Here is a 19,512-nt window from a genome sequence, read left to right as displayed (position 1 = left end):
TAAAAAGAAAAAACATAAAAAGCAATACAACAATACAGCAAAAAGAAACAAAGACACTAAAACACACATCCAATATTCCATATCAATAATAATAATAATAATAATAATAATAATATCTTTATTGTCATTGCCCCCTCTCGGGAACAACGAAATTACTTGGCTGCTCCATCCACCCAGGTAGGGCACTCCACACAAAATCAAAACAACCTTTCATTTACTTGTTTCATCGACCTCCTCACACCTCCCTTTTTTGTATTCTAGTTCAATTCACTATTTCAGCAAATTCTTTCCATCTTTCTCAATTTTTGTTCTATAGTTTATCTTAACGGTCTAACCTTATTTTTTTTTCATTTTTGCCCATTATCAATCAGCTTTTACTTAATTCTTTATTACATTTCTGCTAAAACCATATAGCTTCATTCCAGCATCCTTCTAACATTCATGAATTTTGCAATGTTTTTGTAAATATACTTTAATTTTTTTCCAATCTTCTTCCACCAACTCTTCTCCCTGGTCTCGGATTCTGCCAGTCATTTCCGCCAGTTCCATGTAGTCCATCAGCTTCATCTGCCATTCTTCCCGGGTGGGTAGATCTTGTGTCTTGCATATAAAAAGATTTTAACCCAAAGATATTGGAAATAATAATAACTACCCACTGACAGTTATGTCATTTTAATAATCCATCATCCCTTTCCCCCCCTTTATTAGTATTCTTCTGGAGACTGGAGTTTTTTTCCCCTTTAAATTTTTTTGGGGCCCCCAAATGTTTTGAAGAATGCATGGATAAACACTGTTCAAAAAAGAACAGGCTGATATGCTTAGACTAAAGGAGTGAAGTGGGAAAGAAACATGAATAAGGCACGTTATGAAGAGATTAAATCAAAAACCTAATGATTGCAACGATAGCATTGAATATAACATATAAGGAAGTCGAGGAGTTGTGGAGGGGAGTCATGGGGTGTGGTGATGAAAAGTCTGTAAATAGACAGCGGAAGAAGACTGGAAGAAATTTAAGGACTATCTTAGGAAACATTGTAAAATTATGGAATGCTAGAATGACGTTGGTTTAGAAATTATGTGGTTTCTAGCTGTAATGATTAAGTAAAAAGAAAAGAAAGGCTAAAAATTTAAACGGACAATAAGCGAGAGGATTTGCTGAATTAATAATTGGAAATTGGAATACAGAAAGGGGAGGTATGAGGAAATCGGGGAAGTAAGTTACAAGAAAATAAGGGATTGAAATTATACTTGTTTTTGTTTTATTTGTTTGTTTGTATTAGTGTTTTGTCTTGTTTTTATATAATCTTGGAAACTTTAATAAAAATCTTTTTTTAAAAAAAGAAAAGTCTGTAAATAGTGGTTTATTTTTGTGTGTCTATGTATTGGTATTGTGTTGGATTTTTTTTCCTTTTTGTATTATCAAAACTCAATAAAATTTTAAAAATAATTCCCCCCCCCCAAGAGACTGGGGCCCTAAGCTATAGGTTGTTTAGCTTATACGTAAATCCAGCACGGCGTGCGCCCAAAAGGCGCTTTGCAAACCTCCGTCCAAATCCACCCGGAAGCCAGCGGCGGCGCGCGATGGCATTGCAATCGCATTTCTTTGCAAATCCAGGGCTCTTTCCGCAGGACGTGACATCAGGCGCCGGCCTCTTCCTCCCTGTTTCCCTGCCCGGCTGCGGGCGCATCTCCCCCCGCGCTGCGCTGTGCGCCGGATTCTCACCCATGGCCGGTGCGCGCGTGCTGGGCGAGAGCGGGGGCGGCGGGGGCGCGGCCGCCGCAGCCGCGGCCCCCATGGACTACTCGGTGCACGAGGCTTGGAACGAGGCCACCAACGTCTACCTGCTGGCCGTCCTGGCCAGCCTGGCTCTGCTGGTGTACGCGCGCAGGTGGGCTTCCCCCGTCTCTCTTTCGGTGCCAATATAGGCCGGCGGCACTGCAGCCTGCCCTTCGGAACTCCCCGCCACTGGAGATCCAGCAGGGCGCCTGCAGAGACGCCTTTAGCGTGGCGGTGCCTGCCCTTCGGAACTCTCCGCCACTTGAGATCCAGCAGGGCGCCTGCAGAGACGCCCGCTGCGCACTGTTGGGAACCCCCCCCATCACATTTAGCGTGGCAGCGCCTGCCCTTCGGAACTCCCCGTCACTTGAGATCCAGCAGGGCGCCTGCAGAGACTCCCGCTGCGCACGGTTGGGAACCCCCCCATCGCATTTAGCTTGGCAGCACCTACCCTTCGGAACTCCCCGTCACTTGAGATCCAGCAGGGCGCCTGCAGAGAGGCCCACTGCGCACGGTTGGGAACCCCCCCCCCCACTGCCTTCAGCGTGGCGGTGCCTGCCCTTCGGCACTCCCTGCCACACTGCGCAAGGTTGGGAACCCGCCACAGCCTTTAGCGTGGCGGCGCCTGCCCTTTGGAACTCCCCGCCACTTGAGATCCAGCAGGGCACCTGCAGAGACGCCCGCTGCGCACTGTTGGGAACCCTCCCCAGCACCTTTAGCGTGGCGGCGTCCGCCTTTTGGAACTCCCCACCACTTGAGATCCAGCAGGGTGCCGGCCCTGCCGTCTTTCCGGCGCCAGCCAAAAGGAAGCCTGCTCCGGCGCTTGGGAAGTCGAGGTGGCGTGAATCTGCTTGAGTGTTTCATTTTTTTTTTGCTTTGCGTGTTTTCGAAGTAGGGGTGTGTGGATTTTTCTCGAGTCATTTTGTGTGGGGTTTTTTCTTTTAAGCTTTGAAGACGTTTTTATGGCACAGGCAAATAATGTGTAAAAAGGCAGTTGTGATAATGGCGTGAAGTGCATTTGGAAGGATGGGGTGGAGCAAACAGGGACGTTTAGAGTGGGGCCAGCCTGTGTGGTCTTACATAATAATAATAATAATAATAATAATAATAATAATAATAAAAACAACATAGTCTCTGAAGGAGATAGCGGTGGTATTCTGCAGTGGTGGTAAGACTTGCTGCCTAAAGGAACAGGCTAATTCTTGCGCTACGATCGTCTAATGAATATCCCAAGCAAACACAAATTTCATGGTTCTGCAGATTATCTTGCCACTTACAACCGGAGGAGACATGATATGACACTTTATTACTTATTACTTTGTTGTTTACATGTTGCTTGTCCTCTTGGATTTTAGAAATAAAAGGAAGATCATGAGGATTTTTACGCTACCTCCTGCTGTAGAAGTACCACCTGAGCCAAACTTTTACGATAGTGTGAAAAAAATTCGTCTACGGCAGCAGCTAGAGATGTACTCTATCGGTAGGTATACTCCATCGGTAGGCTCCCAGTAGGTTTCTGAGCACAGTTCAAAGCGTTGAATTAAAGCTGTAAAACGGCCGTGGTTCAGGATACCTGAAGGAGCGTCTCCACCCCATCATTCAGCCCTGGCACTGAGATCCAGCTCCGAAGGCTGCCTGGCGGTTCCCTTTTAAAACGTGTTGGTTTTTTTTTGGGGGGGGTTATTGGGTTGTTGTTTTTAGTTTATGTATTTTGTGGTTTTATATTCTGATTTTATTTTGTGAGCTGCCCTGACACCTGCAGGTATAGGGTGGCAGTGGCGTAGTGTGGGGGGTGCAGGGGGGGCCCGGCCGCACTGGGCGCAACATCTGGGGGTTAGGGTTAGGGGGCGCAAATCCACAGGTTAGGGGGCGCAAATTACTTGCCTTGCCCCGGGTGCTGACAACCCACGCTACGCCACTGTAGGGTGGGGTGTTGTTGCTGTTATTTAAAGATACAGAGCTTCTAAAGATACAGAGCATCTATTCCTTTTTTTAAAAAAAATATTTTTTATTAAATTTTCCATTTTAACAATCCAATCAAATCACATTAAGTATTCCAGATTATACAAATACATATCATATAGTCCAAATATTCTGCCAAATTATAAATTCAACAAAAATTCAGAACATCTATTCCTTATTGCAATTCATAACTGAATATATGTCAAAAGGAAACTCAAAATAGAAATAAACATTCAGGATATTTCAAAACTCGTAATAGAAGGATGTTTCAAAGGTTTCCAAGCTTACGATGGTACAGCTCTCTTCCTGCATGTTATACAGAGAGGTGCAATTGTCGTCTTGCGAAGCAAGCCCATAGGAAATTCGTTTTGTGAAGCACCTCCAAAACGGAAAACTCTTTCGTCTAGCGAGTTTTCCGTCTTGCGAGGCATTCGTCTTGCGGGGCACCACTGTAAAAGCACCAGGCAGGCCCCACAAATAACCCAGAGATGCATTTTAAATAAAAGGACACATTCTACTCATGTAGAAACACGCTGATTCCTGGACTGTCCACGGGCCGGGTTGAGAAGGCGATTGGTCCGGCCCCCAGGCCTTAGTTTGCCTACCCATGGTCAAAACTATAGTATTGTGGAATGTCAGTCAGTATACAGGATCAACATAGCTTGTGAATAAGGGGAGTCACAAATCCCAATGGATGTTCCAGAATTTGCAGTTGGTTAGCTATGCTGGTGAATCTTGCCACATTACTGCCTAGCTGGGCAGTAGGCTGTTATGACCATGTGGTCATAAGAAGGCATACAACTGTTCATATGTTTTGCCTCCTATTTACTGTTAATGAGAAGGGAGTAGTGTTCATTTTAGTTATGATGTCCTGGTAAATGGATGTTCAGCCAGCCTAGATCAGAAACAAGTAGGTGTACAAGTGGGACTTGCAAGTAAATGTTGCAGGGTGCTGTTCAGGGGGCCAGACAGCCATGCTTTTTTCTAGGATAATTCCTCCATGGGATTTCATGTGTCCAGCCACTCCACCCCACCCCTGCCCTAACAGATGCTCAGTGTTGGACTTTTGCGAGAAAAATGCTTTTTTTTGTACTTCTGCAGACCCCAAGACTGCTTGATACCTCTCTGTTTTGGTGTTGCTTTGTGTCAGGGGACTGACATCGGAGCGAGAGGCGAAGGGGAGGCTCCCAGATGATGCTGGCGAAGGACCCAGCAGCAGGGGGAGAAACAGCTCAGTAGAAGGGGAAGCCAATCAGCGCAACACCAGGGAGAAAGGGGGGCAGATGGGGGAGTCGGAGAGAGGGCTCCAGGACTCTTCACTGGACATCAGTGAGGAGAGCCCAGGTCCTCCGCTGCCCACGCCCTCCCTGCGCAGAAGACTCCCGCGCAGTGAGAGGAGGAGGAGGAGACTGGGTGTCAAACAACTTTTATGTTGGAAGAGGTTCAAGAAACGCCCACTGACGGATTCTGCCAGCGATTAAGGCAGCCGCGATGAGCAAGGGCTGTGCAGTCAGAAAGGTTTAACAAGGCAAATTAGCCTAGAGAGGCACCAGTTTACGCACGAGTAACTCATAGCCATTACACTTTGGTTTGATGTTAGTATATAGGATGACAGTGTTTATCCTTTGAAATCATGGTCCAGGTACTCTCCAAAGGAGGTACTCCATTCAGCATAATGAAAACAAAAGGAATACCTGCGAGACTGATGTGCACAAAGGTTTGCTCAAAGCCAAACACAAAATACAAAACAAGAAGTTGGCCAGTGTTCAGTTCTCCCTGCGATAGAGAGCGACATGTTTTTTTTGGGGGGGGGGGCTACTCTTGGCCTTTTTGTCAAGCTTCCCATTTTTTATTCTAGGGATGTAAAACCAGTTTACAAAATCTAGGTTGCAGGATTACAATGGGTTTCTCGTTTGCGAGTGATTTTTCTTACTGACAATGTCCCATTACATCCCCAACTTTTCCTTCCAAAAAAACCCTCTGAAAAACAAAACATCATTCCATGTATAACCTTAGTATCAAACTTTGTTTGCAGGTTGGGGGTGTGATTTTGCAACTTCTTACTGCCTGCCATTGTTGGACATGTGCTTACATCAATCGCTTCTATGACTTTAAATCGCTAAATGATGTGCCAGTAACAATTACTATTAAATGTGGACATTTTGCACTCGTGACAGAAGGCAATTTTTTATCCTAAAATGTGTGCATTGGAATTTGCTGAATGTGTATTGTGCTGAATTAGTTTGTTAGCTAACAGATAAACAATGGGTTTGAAGTAACTACATGTTGTTGCTGTTTATTTGGGGAGGGGCAGAATCTTACAATAGGAATTTAACAATTCCCTGTATGTTTACTTGGAAGCAAGCCCCACTGAGTTCAGTAGGGCTTAGTTTCTAGTAATACCGCCTCTTGGTATGCCCCACGGAGGATCTTAAGGTCCATAAATAGCAACACCCTAGAGGTCCCGGGCCCTGAGGAAGTTAGATTAGCCTCAACCAGAGCCAGGGCCTTCTCAACACTGGCCCCGGCCTGGTGGAACACTCTGCCTCATGAGACCAGGGCCTGGCAGGATCTGATTTCTTTCCGCAGGGCCTGTAAGACAGAGTTGTTCCGCCTGGCCTTTGGTTTAGAATCAATTTGATTCCCTCCCCCTTTCTTTTTCCTTTCTCCTCCTGTGAAGAGGTTGCATCCTAATGTTTTAATGTTGTATTTTAATCTTGTTTTTTAAATTGTATTTTAATCAACTTGTTTTTATTATTGGTTGTTAGCCGCCCTGAGCCCAGTCTTGGCTGGGGAGGGCGGGGTATAAATATTATTATTATTATTATTATTATTATTATTATTATTATTATTACATTTAGAATTGCAGTCTAATATATCCAAATGTGTTTATTTTTCTAGCAAGGAAATATGATCACCAGCAGCAACCGCAGAAGCAGACTGATAGTGTGCAGCTATTGGTGGAATGAAGTCTGGAAGCTCTGAAGCTGAGAGGATGACGGAAAGTTTGGGATGTAGTCATTTTCAATGCGACTTGAATAGTATAGTGATTTGTATTCGTAATTATTGCCTTGAGAAGACGTATGTAAATGTACAGCGAGCATTTTCTGAAATTGGGAAAATTAACATGGCTGATACATATTGGTCCTGTTTCCCAGTTTGCATTACAAATGATTTCCAGTAAAAATAGGAGTAGATAAAGTTAAAGCAGGGCTGCTGGGACGTTCAGTGTGGGTATCACAGCTATTCCCATTCAGAAGCGATGAGAAAGGCACATGACATTTGATGTGCCCCAGTGCGGTTAATAAAGTAGTTGGTGCTAGCAGAAAACAGAATATATAGGCTCACAATAAATACCAAATGTCCTGTTTGGGTTATAGAATATAGATGAAGAGATAAAAATATTAGAATGTACAAATTTTCCTTTTTGACCTGGTTTAAGCAGTGGTGGATAAAACAATAAGTAGTTAAGGAAGCCACTTATTTTCAGGTGGAGGGCATGAATTTTTTTTTTTAACCTGTTTTACTTGTCTTCCTGGTGTTTTCTTTAATCTTGTTAAGTTCCATTGTTGTTGCAGCTGCTGTTATTTTTAAGCCAGGATACTTCCAGTTAAAATTACTTAGGACCATTGAACTCAGTGGAATTAAGCTGTTTAGGCAGTTGCGCCTGGGTAGCCTGTGGTCCTAATTAGAACTAAAATAAACTTAAAATGTTTCTGGAGAAATGCCCATTTGACTAAGTCAGTAGCAAAGCTGCAATTCTTTATGGGGTGAGCACATTTTCCTATTGGGTTGTTAAATGGCACTTTAATGCGGCACTGTTACAAAGAGGGTTCCATAGCTGGAGCACAAGGTAATAAAACTGTTCTTAGCGATTACAGCCAGAACTGCTTGGAATACAGATCCACCTTTAATGGTCAGTTATAAATGTATTTGCAAATATGTCAGACTAAACGGATTATGGTGGAATTATGGAGTGATTAGGTGATGCAAATAATTTATATGTAGGTACTCATAAATGTTTGAAGAAATGGGAAAAAATTGCTCTAGGCACGTTTGAAAACATAAACATGTGATGAATTAAACAATGAATTGCATCCCTAAGTAGGTGGTGACTTTCCAATTATGGTAAAAAATAAAAAGAGCAGATTAACAAATTCCTGTCTAGTGTTAAATAGCAATTTCCAACACTTGTCAATTTTTTTTTGTTTATGCCCCACGTCTCCTGAACTGCTGCCCTCTGCATAAAAAACTTCTAGGAAAGTAATGTGCTCAAGTATCTGATCACAGCCAAAGTTCCTTATTCTCCCTTCCACTTCCAATAGCATTTCTGGCGTGAAAGTTAATGCTTTGGCTGTAGTGAGACAACTATTCAAAGAGTTTCCTATTTGGACTGCAGATGGAGTTCAGTAGTCCATCCTTCTATACTTGGGATTTGGTCTCTTATTATATCACCACGACCCCTCTTTGTGATTCTTTGCAGATTTCCTACATTTGCAGCACAGACTAGTGGGGATGAGCTTTCTATTTCAACAAGTGTAATCAATCAGATGAGCAGTTTAAGGGCTGATGTTCACATCATGTTGGGGCAGCTTTTTGTAGATATAAAAGTTATCCCCAGATCTGCATTTCTGGGTGCTATATCGTGGGAGCTTGGCGCTTGCCAATCTTGGCTGTAGCGACTTCAGTGATTGTGTAGTAACAACAAAAAGGAAAGCGAATCAAGTGAATTTATTATGCTGTATGTGTATGAGGAACCCAAGTACGTCCTAGTGCAGGCATAGGCAAACTCGGCCCTGCAGATGTTTTGGGACTACAACTGCCATCATCCCTGACCACTGGTCCTGTTAGCTAGGGATGATGGGAGTTGTAGTTCTAAAACATCTGGAGGGCCGAGTTTGCCAATGCCTGCCCTAGTGTATCACTTGTGAATATACAACTACATAGTATTATTGTAATATAATGTATCACTTCCATTGGACTGTCTGGTACTATTGTGCCCTGGGTAGCAGCTGTACACTTGCTCTTGCAAAATGCTCCCATACTTTCAGTGTATAAAATGTTTTTGTATTTTATTTTTAACAGTAAAATGCATTTAAAGTTGGGTCTGTGTGAAGCTTATTTTTCCTGAGCTAACAGTATTTTGATGGGTAACATGCATGTAAGTTTTAAAATACATTTCTTACAAGGATGCACATTTTTTTTATTTTATTAGCTGGCACGTAAAGAATTATTTATCAGACCTAATCTCTAGTGAGGGGTGTGGGTGGCACTGTGGTCTAAACCACAGAGCCTAGGGCTTGCCGATCAGAAGGTTGGCGGTTAGAATCCCCGTGACGGGGTGAGCTCCCGTTGTTTGGTCCCTGCTCCTGCCAACTTAGCAGTTCAAAAGCACCTCAAAGTGCAAGTAGATAAATAGGTACCGCTCCAGCAGGAAGGTAACCGGCGTTTCCATGCGCTGCTCTGGTTTTGCCAGAAGCGGCTTAGTTATGCTGGCCACATGACCCAGAAAAACTGTCTGTGGACAAACGTCGGCTCCCCCGGCCAGTAAAGCGAGATGAGCGCCTCAACTCCAGAGCCGTTCGTGACTGGACTTAACAGTCATGGGTCCCTTTACCTTTTTAATCTCTAGTGAAATCTGTACTTTGTAAAAGTTTCTCAACTCTTTTTTTGGCAGTGATACCGGTTTTCCGGGGGGGGGGGGAATTCCTATGCAAATGTGGGCCATTTGCACCAGAAAGTTTTCTGATGCCAGAGAGATCAAATTTAGCATACTTTACTTTAGTAAACAAAGCTTCTTCTTCTTCTTCTTCTTCTTCTTCACAACTACAGTGGTGCCTCGCAAGGCGAAATTAATTCGTTCTGCGACTTTTCTCGTCTTGCGAATTTTTCGTCTTGCAAAGCACCACTGTACACTGTTCAAGCAATGCACCCTGGGTATTAACGGTTTTAAGAAAAAGGAAAAAAACTTGCAAGACGTTTTCGTCTTGCGAAGCAAGCCCATAGGGAAATTCGTCTTGCGAAGCAACTCAAAAAACGAAAAACCCTTTCGTCTTGCGAGTTTTTCGTCTTGCGAGGCATTCGTCTTGTGAGGTACCACTGTATCAAGCTTGCCCAGTACTGTACAGAATTTGCAACCAAAGTTATATAACTTTTTAACCTATTTAAAATGCATAGGTGATAAACTAAAAGAAGCAAATAGGAGGCAGTCCTGCACACGCAACAAGGGAGCGTCGTGGAAGCGCTGCCTTACCCTGGGAGGCTTTTCTCAGGCGGCCCTGAAGCAATTCCTCTGAAAGCAAAACAGGGCTACCAGCTCACCACAGAGATGGTCTCCTTGCTCAGGGGAACCTTCCCAAGTCTGCAGCAAGCTGCCCCTTCGGAGGAGGCAGCAGCAGCCCGAGTTTGCTTCCTAAAGAACCAGCATGCTGTTGAGCATCGGCAGTATATCACTTGGGAAGACAGGCGAACTAATACCAGTGGACTGGAAGAAGCAAAGATCACCAGTGCCGAAGCAATGATTCTTCAACATCAACTTCGTTGGACTGGTCATGTGCAGATGCCTGATTATCGTCTTCCAAAGCAACTACAGTGGTACCTCTGGTTACGAACTTAATTTGTTCCGGAGGTCCGTTCTTAACCTGATACTGTTCTTAACCTGAGGTACCACTTTAGCTAACGGGGCTTCCCGCTGCCGGTGTGCCACTGGCGCACGATTTCTCTTCTAATCCTGAGGTAAAGTTCTTGACCAGAGGTACTACTTCTGGGTTAGTGGAGTCTGTAACCCAAAGTGTTTGTAACCCGAGGTGTTTGTAACCTGAGGTACCACTGTACTCTATTCCGAACTTAAAAATGGAAAGCATAATGCTGGTGGTCAACAAAAGAGGTTTAAAGACTCTCTCAAGGCAAATCTTTGAAAATGTAGTATAAACACCAACAATTGGGGAACGCTGGCCTGCGAGTGCTCCAGTTGGAGAACAGCCTTTACCAAAGGTGTTGTGGGCTTTGAAGACACTTGAACTCAGGATGCAAGGAAGAAATGTGCTAAGAGGGAGGCATGCTTGTCAAATCCACACTGTGAACAACTCCCACCCAGAAAACAATGTCCCCACTCTGGAAGGACCTGTGGATGCAGAATTGGCCTCCACAGTCACTTATGGACTCATTGTGAAAACTGTGTCTATGGAAGACAATCTTACTTGGCTATGAGGGACTGCCACAGAAGAAAGACTTTTAGAAAGAGCATGGACCATGGCACATGCTGGGTCTCTATGGGCAGCTTTCGCTTCTGGCCCAAGGGCAGCGTGTGCCCAACACAGGAAGCGCCAGTCACACATGCCTAGAGGCACAATAATAATGTTGTTCAGTTGTGTCTGACTCTTCGTGACCCCATGGACCAGAGCATGCTCGGCACTCCTGTCTTCCACTGCCTCCTGCAGTTTGGTCAAACTCATGTTCGTAGCTTCGAGAACACTGCCCAACCATCTCGTCCTCTGTTGTCCCCTTCTCCCTGTGCCCTCCATCTTTCCCAACATGTTTTGTACTGAGTTGAATAGGATCCAAAATGCAGCAGTCTGATTGGTCCTAGAACAATAGGATCCAGAATGCAGCAGTCTGACTGGTCCTAGAACAATAGGATCCAGAATGCAGCCGTCTGACTGGTCCACAGGAACCACCCAATCCAGCTCCAGGTGGAAGTGAATCCGCAACCTGATTGGCGTACAGGAGAATGCCGGAATTAGCCAATCACGTGGGGCCCATTGTGTAAATAATGTATATAAAACAGACATTCTGGGGGAACTTCCATTCCTCCTCACCACTATGAGCTGAATAAAGAGAATGAAATCTTTTCCAGGGAGTCTTCTCTTCTCATGAGGTGGCCAAAGTATTGGAGCCTCCGCTTCAGGATCTGTCCTTCCAGTGAGCACTCAGGGCTGATTTCCTTCAGAATGGATAGGTTTGATCTTCTTGCAGTCCATGGGACTCTCAAGAGTCTCCTCCAGCACCGGAATTCAAAAGCATCCATTCTTTGGCGATCAGCCTTCTTTATGGCCCAGCTCTCACTTCCATACATCACTCCTGGGAAAACCATAGCTTTGATTATACTGATCTTTGTCGGCAAGGTGATGTCTCTGCTTTTGAGGATGCTGTCTAGGTTTGTTGGATGGATATAAACAACAACAACAACAATAATAATAAAATATTTTATTATTTTATTTATACAAATAAACCACCCCCAAGCTCTTATCCGCGCCAAACGAGGCTCCGGGGAACCTATCCGTGTCCCCCCCCCCCCCAAACCAGAAGCACCCAGGCGGCGGGGTGTTACCCCATTCGTCCTCCGCGCTTCTTCCGCTTCCGGCGGCGCTTTCCTATTCTCCCCCCTCCCCTTCCCAAACCGCGATCTTATTTTCCTGGTGCACATCCGGGTCCTCGCCGGCGTGCTTGGCGCCCGTTGTGTTAGGAGAGCGGGCGGGCGCGCGCGCGCGGCCGCGGGCACGTGACGCACACAGCGCGAGAGAGAGAGAGCCTGAGAAGAGGAGGCGGGCAGGCGAGGCGCCGGGTCTGCAGAGCGCGTGGCTGGACGGTGAGTGAGGAGAGCGGGCGGGCGCGAGCGCGCGTGTGTGGAGACGGCGGCGTGTGGAGACGCGGTGGGTCGGTCGGTGGGCCGCGTCCCCCCCCCTGTCCCGGTCACGGTGACCCGAAGGAGTCACGCGGGCTTGGGACCGGCGTCGCCGCCGCCGCTGCCGCAGCGGCCTCCCCGACCCCCCGCCAGCCGCTTTCCTTTTCCCCCTTCACGTGTCGAGGCTGAGACCCGCGTGTCTCGTGTGAATGGCGGGGAGAAGGCGGCGAGGGCGTGTGAGGGTGCCGGGAAGCGGGATAGGGGGGGTGGGGAGAGGAAACCACAGCCACCCCCACCGAATAAAAGCGGAATAACGCCTCACCTGCCCCGTTGAAGCCAGGTGCACTGACATAATGAAGGTTTGCGTGTCGCCTCTCTCCCTTCCTCGGTTGAAGGGAACTTTTTTATGTCAGTTGCTTGACTCGCCGGCCAGGATGCACCACATGCAGCCCTTTCCCGCCCCCTTCCTCCCGCCCCCCAAAAAAAGTTCAACTGTTATCACTGTTTTTTACCTTTCGGTGAAATGTCCCCTGGTTGTCCTGTCTGGCTGGGACGAAGTCCCTTTTTCAGTCAGTTCATACCCAGCGTCGAGGTTGTATCGACTATTCTGTGTTTGATTGATTGATTGATGGATTCCCCTTTTCGTCTTGAAGGAGAGGGTGAGCAGCAGCAGCAGAGATAATCTCATTTATGTGTGTTCCATTTCTCAAGTTTCATAAAATGAGAGGCAAAAAGAGATGATAGGTGGGAACTGAAGGGGGTTTTTCTGGTCAGAAAACCTTGGGAGGCTGCTTAGCTAAGCATCCCTGCACTAAGTGACCCGTTTTCTGTTAATCTTATGTATGATCCTAAGCATGTTTGTTTTAAAATAAGGGCACGTTACTTCATCCAGGATTTTAAATGCCTATGGTCAGAGTTATAGCCCTATTCCCTCCCCCCCCCCCTCTTCTCCATAAGGCAGTCAGGCCAACATTTGCTATAAAAAGGTACCTAAATTGTTGAGGAAGTGGTACACTGCTGTATCTGGGAGGGGTTGTTGCACATAAAGTAGAAAGTGGGCATGCCTGAACTATTCCTGTGCTGCTTTGTAAAGATAATATTTTTTATTTTATTTTAAGCATTGTTTCCATGTTATGTGACTGGACAGGCCAGGCTAGGCTTGATGTTAGTTGTGTGGCTAGCTTTGGCATGCATGAGTTTTAAGACATAAATACCCACCAATGGGAGCTTTTCTCCCCATGCCATTGTTCCAATCTGATTTAGCCCTGCACTGATTATTTATGTCAAACTATGCACAACATTACTAACCACTAACAATCTCTAGTTAGGCCCTAAGATATACAGTGGTACCTCGGGTTACATACGCTTCAGGTTGCATACGCTTCAGGTTACAGACTCCGCTAACCCAGAAATAGTACCTCGGGTTAAAGACTTTGCTTCAGGATGAGAACAGAAATCGTGCTCCGGCGGCGTGGCAGCAGCAGAAGGCCCCATTAGCTAAAGTGGTGCTTCAGGTTAAGAACGGACCTCCGGAACGAATTAAGTACTTAAACCGAGGTACCACCGTATTTACAAAGAGGTTCAGACGTGCAGTTATTACTGTGTTCCCCTTTAAGGTTCCTGCCTGATTTGAAGGACACACAAAATAATACTTCATTCCTAACTACACTTACCTAGAAGTAAGTACCATTGAATTAAGTAGGACCCCTGAGTAGGATTGCACTGTAAGGAAAGTTTGTAAGCAGTTCTTCCTTTCTCTGTGCCTGAAGACCTATTTTATGTGTCATGGCCGAGTCTTTTATAGACAAGTTTCAGCTAATATTTTTGGGTGGGTCCTGAAAGTACTTTTGTAGGCATGTTGGCACATGGACATTGTAAAGCTCAATACCTTCTACATGCGTAAACATAAGGGAAACGAATAATGCCTAAAGTACAATACATTGCAATACTTGTAGTTATCTATGCTGAATCAAGTATCTTGGTTGAAGAGGGCAAAAGAGCAACAGGTTATATCTAAGACAAACTGGAGTGGCTGTTTAACAGGCATTTTGGGAATGCTAAGTATGTAACAAAAGTAATAATATGGAAGCTATGTGGTCATTCACATCCATTAAAAGCTTATGGCAACATTTTATTGATGGCTCTGTATTGTCGTGCAGCTACGCACATGACTGAAGAGCAACTGACCATTGTTAAATAAATATGCAAGTGGTGATGAGTGTGGTAGGTCCTCATTGACCGCAAATTATAGAAGGTGCTTGTGTGAAGCCTCCTGAATCTGTTGAGGCTGCCTGCATGTTCTTCAGCCTTGATTTTCCAAACAGTTTCAGAATGTCCCTCATTTTTGATCAGTCATTAAATTTCCATCTGTTCCCACCATGAATCCCACTCTTAGTGTGATTCCAGTGTGTTCCAGGAAGACTTAACTTTGCACTACTGTTAGAATACTGCTTTTTGTAGGCTGGGAGGGAATGGGATAGCAGCAGTAAATAATATCTTAATATTTAACCCACCTCTGCCTCTGTTGGTCTTGCACTGCTGGTACAGGCAGTGTTTCACAGTGTGCCCTTTGGCTTGTGCCAAGTGTGCTTCCTTTAGGTTATCTAGCAGGGAGAAGAGATAGAGCAACCTAGTGAAGAGCCACAGGCAGCTATGGGTATGCAGTCATTGACCACAGAAGAGGATAAGAGTACTATATATTTGCATTATCTATGTGAAATTTCACAGTATTTTAACTTCAGGGTGGCAATGGCTTCATATTTCACCAGACACAACTTTGTCTTTAATTCCCTGCCACTGAGCTGGTAAGATTTTGCTGCTACCCGTAACCCCTGTGCTTTGGATATACAGTGGTACCTTGGGTTACATACGCTTCAGGTTACAGACTCTGCTAACCCAGAAATAGTGCTTCAGGTTAAGAACTTTGCTTCAGGATGAGAACAGAAATCGTGCTCCGGCGGCACAGCAACAGCAGGAGGCCCCATTAGCTAAAGTGGTGCTTCAGGTTAAGAACAGTTTCAGGTTAAGAACGGACCTCCAGAACAAATTAAGTACTTAACCCGAGGTACCACTGTATCCAGTATTATCGGCAGAGACAAAGAAAGCTGCCAATTACCTCAAAGGGCAGTCCTGACTCTGTTTGGTTCTGGGCCAAGTTTAAGGTTTTGTTGCTGACTTAATAAAACATTGAATAGTTTTGGACCTGGTTTTCTGTTCATCTAAAATAGTATTTGTTCACCCAGGCCTTAACTGGTCATTGAAACCAGTGCCATTAAGAATTTTCTAGCGACTGTGATTGTTATTGGCTTTAATGTATTTATTGGATTTTAACATCCTGCTTTTATTGTTGTGTTTTAAATTTTCCTGGAACTTTTAATGAAGTGTTGTATTACCTGCCAGTAATAAACTAGTGTGGTTGCAGATAATCAAGACGCCATCTATGAGGGGATGAGGGAAAATGTTTGCTGAATGGTGTTCTTTGCCCATTTCTATGTGTGATGTTGGTGCTAGAGTAGCATGATGATTTGGACATGAATTCTGTTCTTTCTTTCCATCCAAGATATCTCCACAAGTCAGTTGTGAGGAGAAAATGGCAAGAGCGGGGTGTTCTATGCATGCTTCTCTGAAATCCTTTGGGCACAAGCTTGTTTCAAAGGTGAAAAACAATAGATTAGTGACTGGTTTTGGGTGCTTCTTGCTGTGCTGGATTCCAACATGGGTCACCATTAGTTCCTATAATTCTTGATGACATTTAGAAAAGCAGCGGCTGAATCCTGAAAGAGACCAGTGTAGAAGGGGATGTTGTAAAACTGAATATCTCATTAAGAGATTTAAATTTCAGGTGAGATACAAGATGTTAGACTGATATCCTTAACTGGGTTTGTTACTTGCCTCATTGGTAAAATGTGGCAAACATTTGTGATTTAATGAACAATTCAGGCAGAATGCAAAAGCATGGGTTAATTCTCAGTTCTATGCACATAAAAAGTTGGATAAAACAAGCACTAATTTCAGGTGCAGTATTATTCCAGTCATATCACAAGGTTCAGGCCATACTGCTGGGCTTCTAGTAATAGCCTATTATTCGTTTAATGGCTCCTGCACAGAGTTTCCTTTTTAGGGCAAACACTGAAAGACATTATAGCTGCAGTGGGTGGAAGTAAATGTTCGGATAGAAGTGCAGTAACAAGTCTGATAGTTTGTGATTGTTCAGTTGCTTCCAGTTATTGTATACACGTATGAATGACTGAAATAAGCAGACCGAAGCTTTGCTACTGCCTCAGTGAATATGTTGAACTATGGTAGATTTACCAGCATGCTCTGCATCTATCACTGTTTATGTCTTGTTTACCAAGGTTGTTGTGGTGATCTAACAATGTTTTGCATACAGGTTAAAAAAAAAATTTCCCATTTAATGTACCAGAAAAGCTCTGAAGTTTTAATTAGATCCTTGCAACCTTTTCCAGTTATAAGAGTTTACCTTACTAAAGCTATGTTCTTTATCTCTAGGGCTGGTATAGTGACAGCCTTTCATCTCTTGAATGCCATATTTATTTATTTATTTATTTATTTAATTTCTATACTGCTTTATATTTTTAAGAAAAATCTCAAAGCAGTTTACAGCATATTAAATTGTTAAAACTTAAATAAAACAATCTTAAGAAAGTCAAATATAAAATATACAGTCAAAGCAACATAACAGAAAACTAAAGTATTATCTTAAAGATTTCAAAATAAAACAAATGCAGTGGTGGCGATGTAGAGAGGAAGGGATTTTGCCTCAACACTAATGTTAATTAATTTTGTTCTTTATAATTATTGTGCTTTGAGGGCTGTTGAAAGAGAAGGCAAATGAGGGGCAATGCTAGTGAATGAGAGACCATTTGCTGAAATGCACTGAAATTGGGTAAGCAGTTCTAGGCACTGCTGAAAATGTTCATTTGAAAACTGAATAGTTTTAGTTCAGATGAGCTGAAAACACTATATCTAATCTCTGTAGCTGATTACCATCCCCTCAGTGCTCACCTGATGGTTGGAGCACCCTGTTGTATGGGGTCTTGCTGATAGTGATCAAAGGCTATGCCCATACGCCAGAGGCAAATGTGTACACTAAATTCTTTATGGGGTGTTGACCTCCAGTGAGCCATATTCAGAAGTATTACTTGGCTAGGCATACTATAGATGCAGATCTGGGATTGCATTATAAGGAGCGGAGCGGAGGATCAGACTGGGCCCCAAAGGCCTGGCAGAACATCTCCGTCTTGCAGGCTCTGTGGAAAGATGTCAAATTCTGCAGGGCCCTGATCTCTTGCGACAGAACGTTCCACCAGTTCGGGACCAGAGCTGAAAAGGCCCTGGCCCTGGTTGAGACCAGTCTAACCTCCTTGAGGCCCAGGACTTCCAAGATGTTATTGTTTGCAGGGCATACAGGAGAGGTGGTCCCATAAGTATGAGGGTCCTAGGCCGTATAGGGCTTTAAAGGTTTAAACCAACACCTTAAACCTGACCATGTACACCACTGGGAGCCAGTGCAGGTGGTATAGCACTGGATGAATGTGATCCCACGGCGAGGACCCCATAAGGAGCCTTGCAGCGGAATTCTGCACCTGTTGGAGTTTCTGCGCCAGCTTCAAGGGCAGCCCTGCATAGAGCGAATTACAATAATTGAGCCTAGAGGTGACCGTTGCATGCATCACTGTGGCAAGATCGGGGCGGGAAAGGTAAGAGACCAACTGTTTAGCACAGCAGAGGTGGAAAAATGCCACCTTTGCTGTAGCTGCAACCTGCGCCTCCATAGAAAGGGAGGTGTCGAAGGTTACACCCAGACTCATGGCAGAAGGTGCTGGCACCAATTGAGCCCCCGTAAGAGATGGGAGTTGGTCCCCCAACCCCATGTCATCCCGACCCAGCCAGAGGACCTCTGTCTTCGAAGGATGTAACTTCAACCGGCTCCCACACAACCATCCAGCCACAGCTTCCAAACATCTGGTCAGTGTGTCTGGGGCCGAGTCAGGGTGGCCATCCATCAACAGATAAAGTTGGGTGTCATCAGCATATTGATGACAGCCCAGCCTGAAACTTCGGACAAGCTGGGCAGGGGTGCACATAAAGATGTTAAAAAGCACCAGGGAGAGGATTGTGCTCTGTGGCACTCCACACACCAAGGGGTGCCGGGACAACTCCTCCTCCCCTAGCACCACCCTCTGTCCCCGACCTGAAAGGAAAGAGTGCAGTCATTGTAAGAGTGCAGTCATTGTAAGACTGAATCCCCATGTTGGTAAGGCAGTGGTCCAGGAGTTCGTGGTCGACCATGTTGAAGGCTGCTGACAGATCTAAAAGAATCAGCAGTCCTGACCCATTGCTATCCAGCTGCCACGGAGGTCATCTGTTAGGGCGACCAGAGCCATCTCGGTCTCATAACCAGGGCAAAAGCTGGACTGAAATGGATCCATTATGAAGTAGTCATTAAGCTGTGGCATATTTGATTCCTGCATTGCCTGAAATATTTGCAGAAAAATAATGCAAGCTCTCAAAACTGACACCCACACATTCAATAAATAGTCTCCTGAACCTTTCCCTTTGAGCTGCTGTTTCCTTATAACGTGAACATCATACAAGTAACTGCAGGACAAAATGGTGGGGCAAGATGTTACATAAGGAATTGAATGAGTTGAAGGATCAACCATTTCTGAAGCATGTCTATAAATTGCCAAAAGCGATGCGGGACTTTTATTTTTCTGTAGAAAGTTTCCCAGTTTCAGAACTTCCTTGTTAGATAACATTAATTAGTAACATGATGAACATTAATTAGTAACATGATGAACATTAATTAGTAACATGTTGAACACAAGGTCAGCTTGGGAAGCTGGAATGTATGCAGGACATAGCAATCTGAAATCAATGTTATAGAGTTGTGTCCAACTAAGTTTTACTAAGAGTAGGCCCATTAGAATTAATGGGCACCAGTTATTTATGTTATTATTTTCAGTGGGAAAGCAGGTGGCACTGTGGTCTGAACACTGAGCCTCTTGGGCTTGCTGATCGTAAGGTCGGTGGTGTGAATCCACACAATGAGGTGAACTCCTGTTGCTTTGTCCCAGCTCCTGCCAACCTAGCAGTTCAAAAGCATACCAGTGTAAGTAGATAAACA

At 44.7% G+C, this 19,512-nt stretch overlaps 2 protein-coding genes across 14 annotated transcripts in view; both read left to right on the top strand.

Moving 5' to 3' along the window:
• Positions 1-1,562: 1,562 nt before the first annotated feature.
• Positions 1,563-8,843, top strand: SMIM19 (small integral membrane protein 19). 2 transcript variants are annotated; one of them, XR_014518160.1, is made up of 4 exons: positions 1,567-1,889; positions 3,133-3,546; positions 3,702-4,872; positions 5,457-8,843. XR_014518160.1 is itself a non-coding variant. In XM_083470356.1 (3 exons), exons 1-3 carry the CDS (start codon positions 1,582-1,584, stop codon positions 6,706-6,708), a joined length of 501 nt encoding a protein of 166 aa, XP_083326482.1. In that variant the 5' UTR covers positions 1,563-1,581; the 3' UTR covers positions 6,709-8,843. The 2 variants fall into 2 exon arrangements, 1 of the variants encoding a protein (XP_083326482.1); XM_083470356.1 differs by lacking the exon at positions 3,702-4,872 and having other exon boundaries at positions 1,563-1,889; positions 3,133-3,257; positions 6,641-8,843.
• A 3,291-nt stretch (positions 8,844-12,134) lies between these two features.
• The window catches only part of SLC20A2 (solute carrier family 20 member 2), a 97,245-nt gene continuing 89,867 nt past the window's right edge, over positions 12,135-19,512 (top strand). For 6 of the 12 annotated variants that reach the window (XR_014518110.1, XM_083469794.1, XM_083469804.1 and 3 more), the window contains exon 1: positions 12,254-12,330. The gene's annotated coding sequence lies outside the window, so the exon portion shown is untranslated. The other 6 variants (XR_014518109.1, XM_083469796.1, XM_083469803.1 and 3 more) reach the window with 3 other exon arrangements.

This window comes from Podarcis liolepis (assembly GCF_965112155.1).
Source record: "Podarcis liolepis genome assembly, chromosome: 13".
Lineage (NCBI taxonomy): Eukaryota > Metazoa > Chordata > Lepidosauria > Squamata > Lacertidae > Podarcis > Podarcis liolepis.
The sequence above is the reverse complement of the archived record's forward strand: the minus strand, read 5'-3'. Positions and strand labels throughout refer to the sequence as shown.

Bases quoted from the DNA above. Each gene is read 5' to 3' on its own strand.
- SMIM19 (XM_083470356.1), top strand. From the start codon at position 1,582: ATGGCATTGCAATCGCATTTCTTTGCAAATCCAGGGCTCTTTCCGCAG. The intron at 1,890-3,132 runs GTGGGCTTCCCC...CTTGGATTTTAG, and splicing joins CTGCTGGTGTACGCGCGCAG to AAATAAAAGGAAGATCATGA. The intron at 3,258-6,640 runs GTAGGTATACTC...TTATTTTTCTAG, and splicing joins GCTAGAGATGTACTCTATCG to CAAGGAAATATGATCACCAG.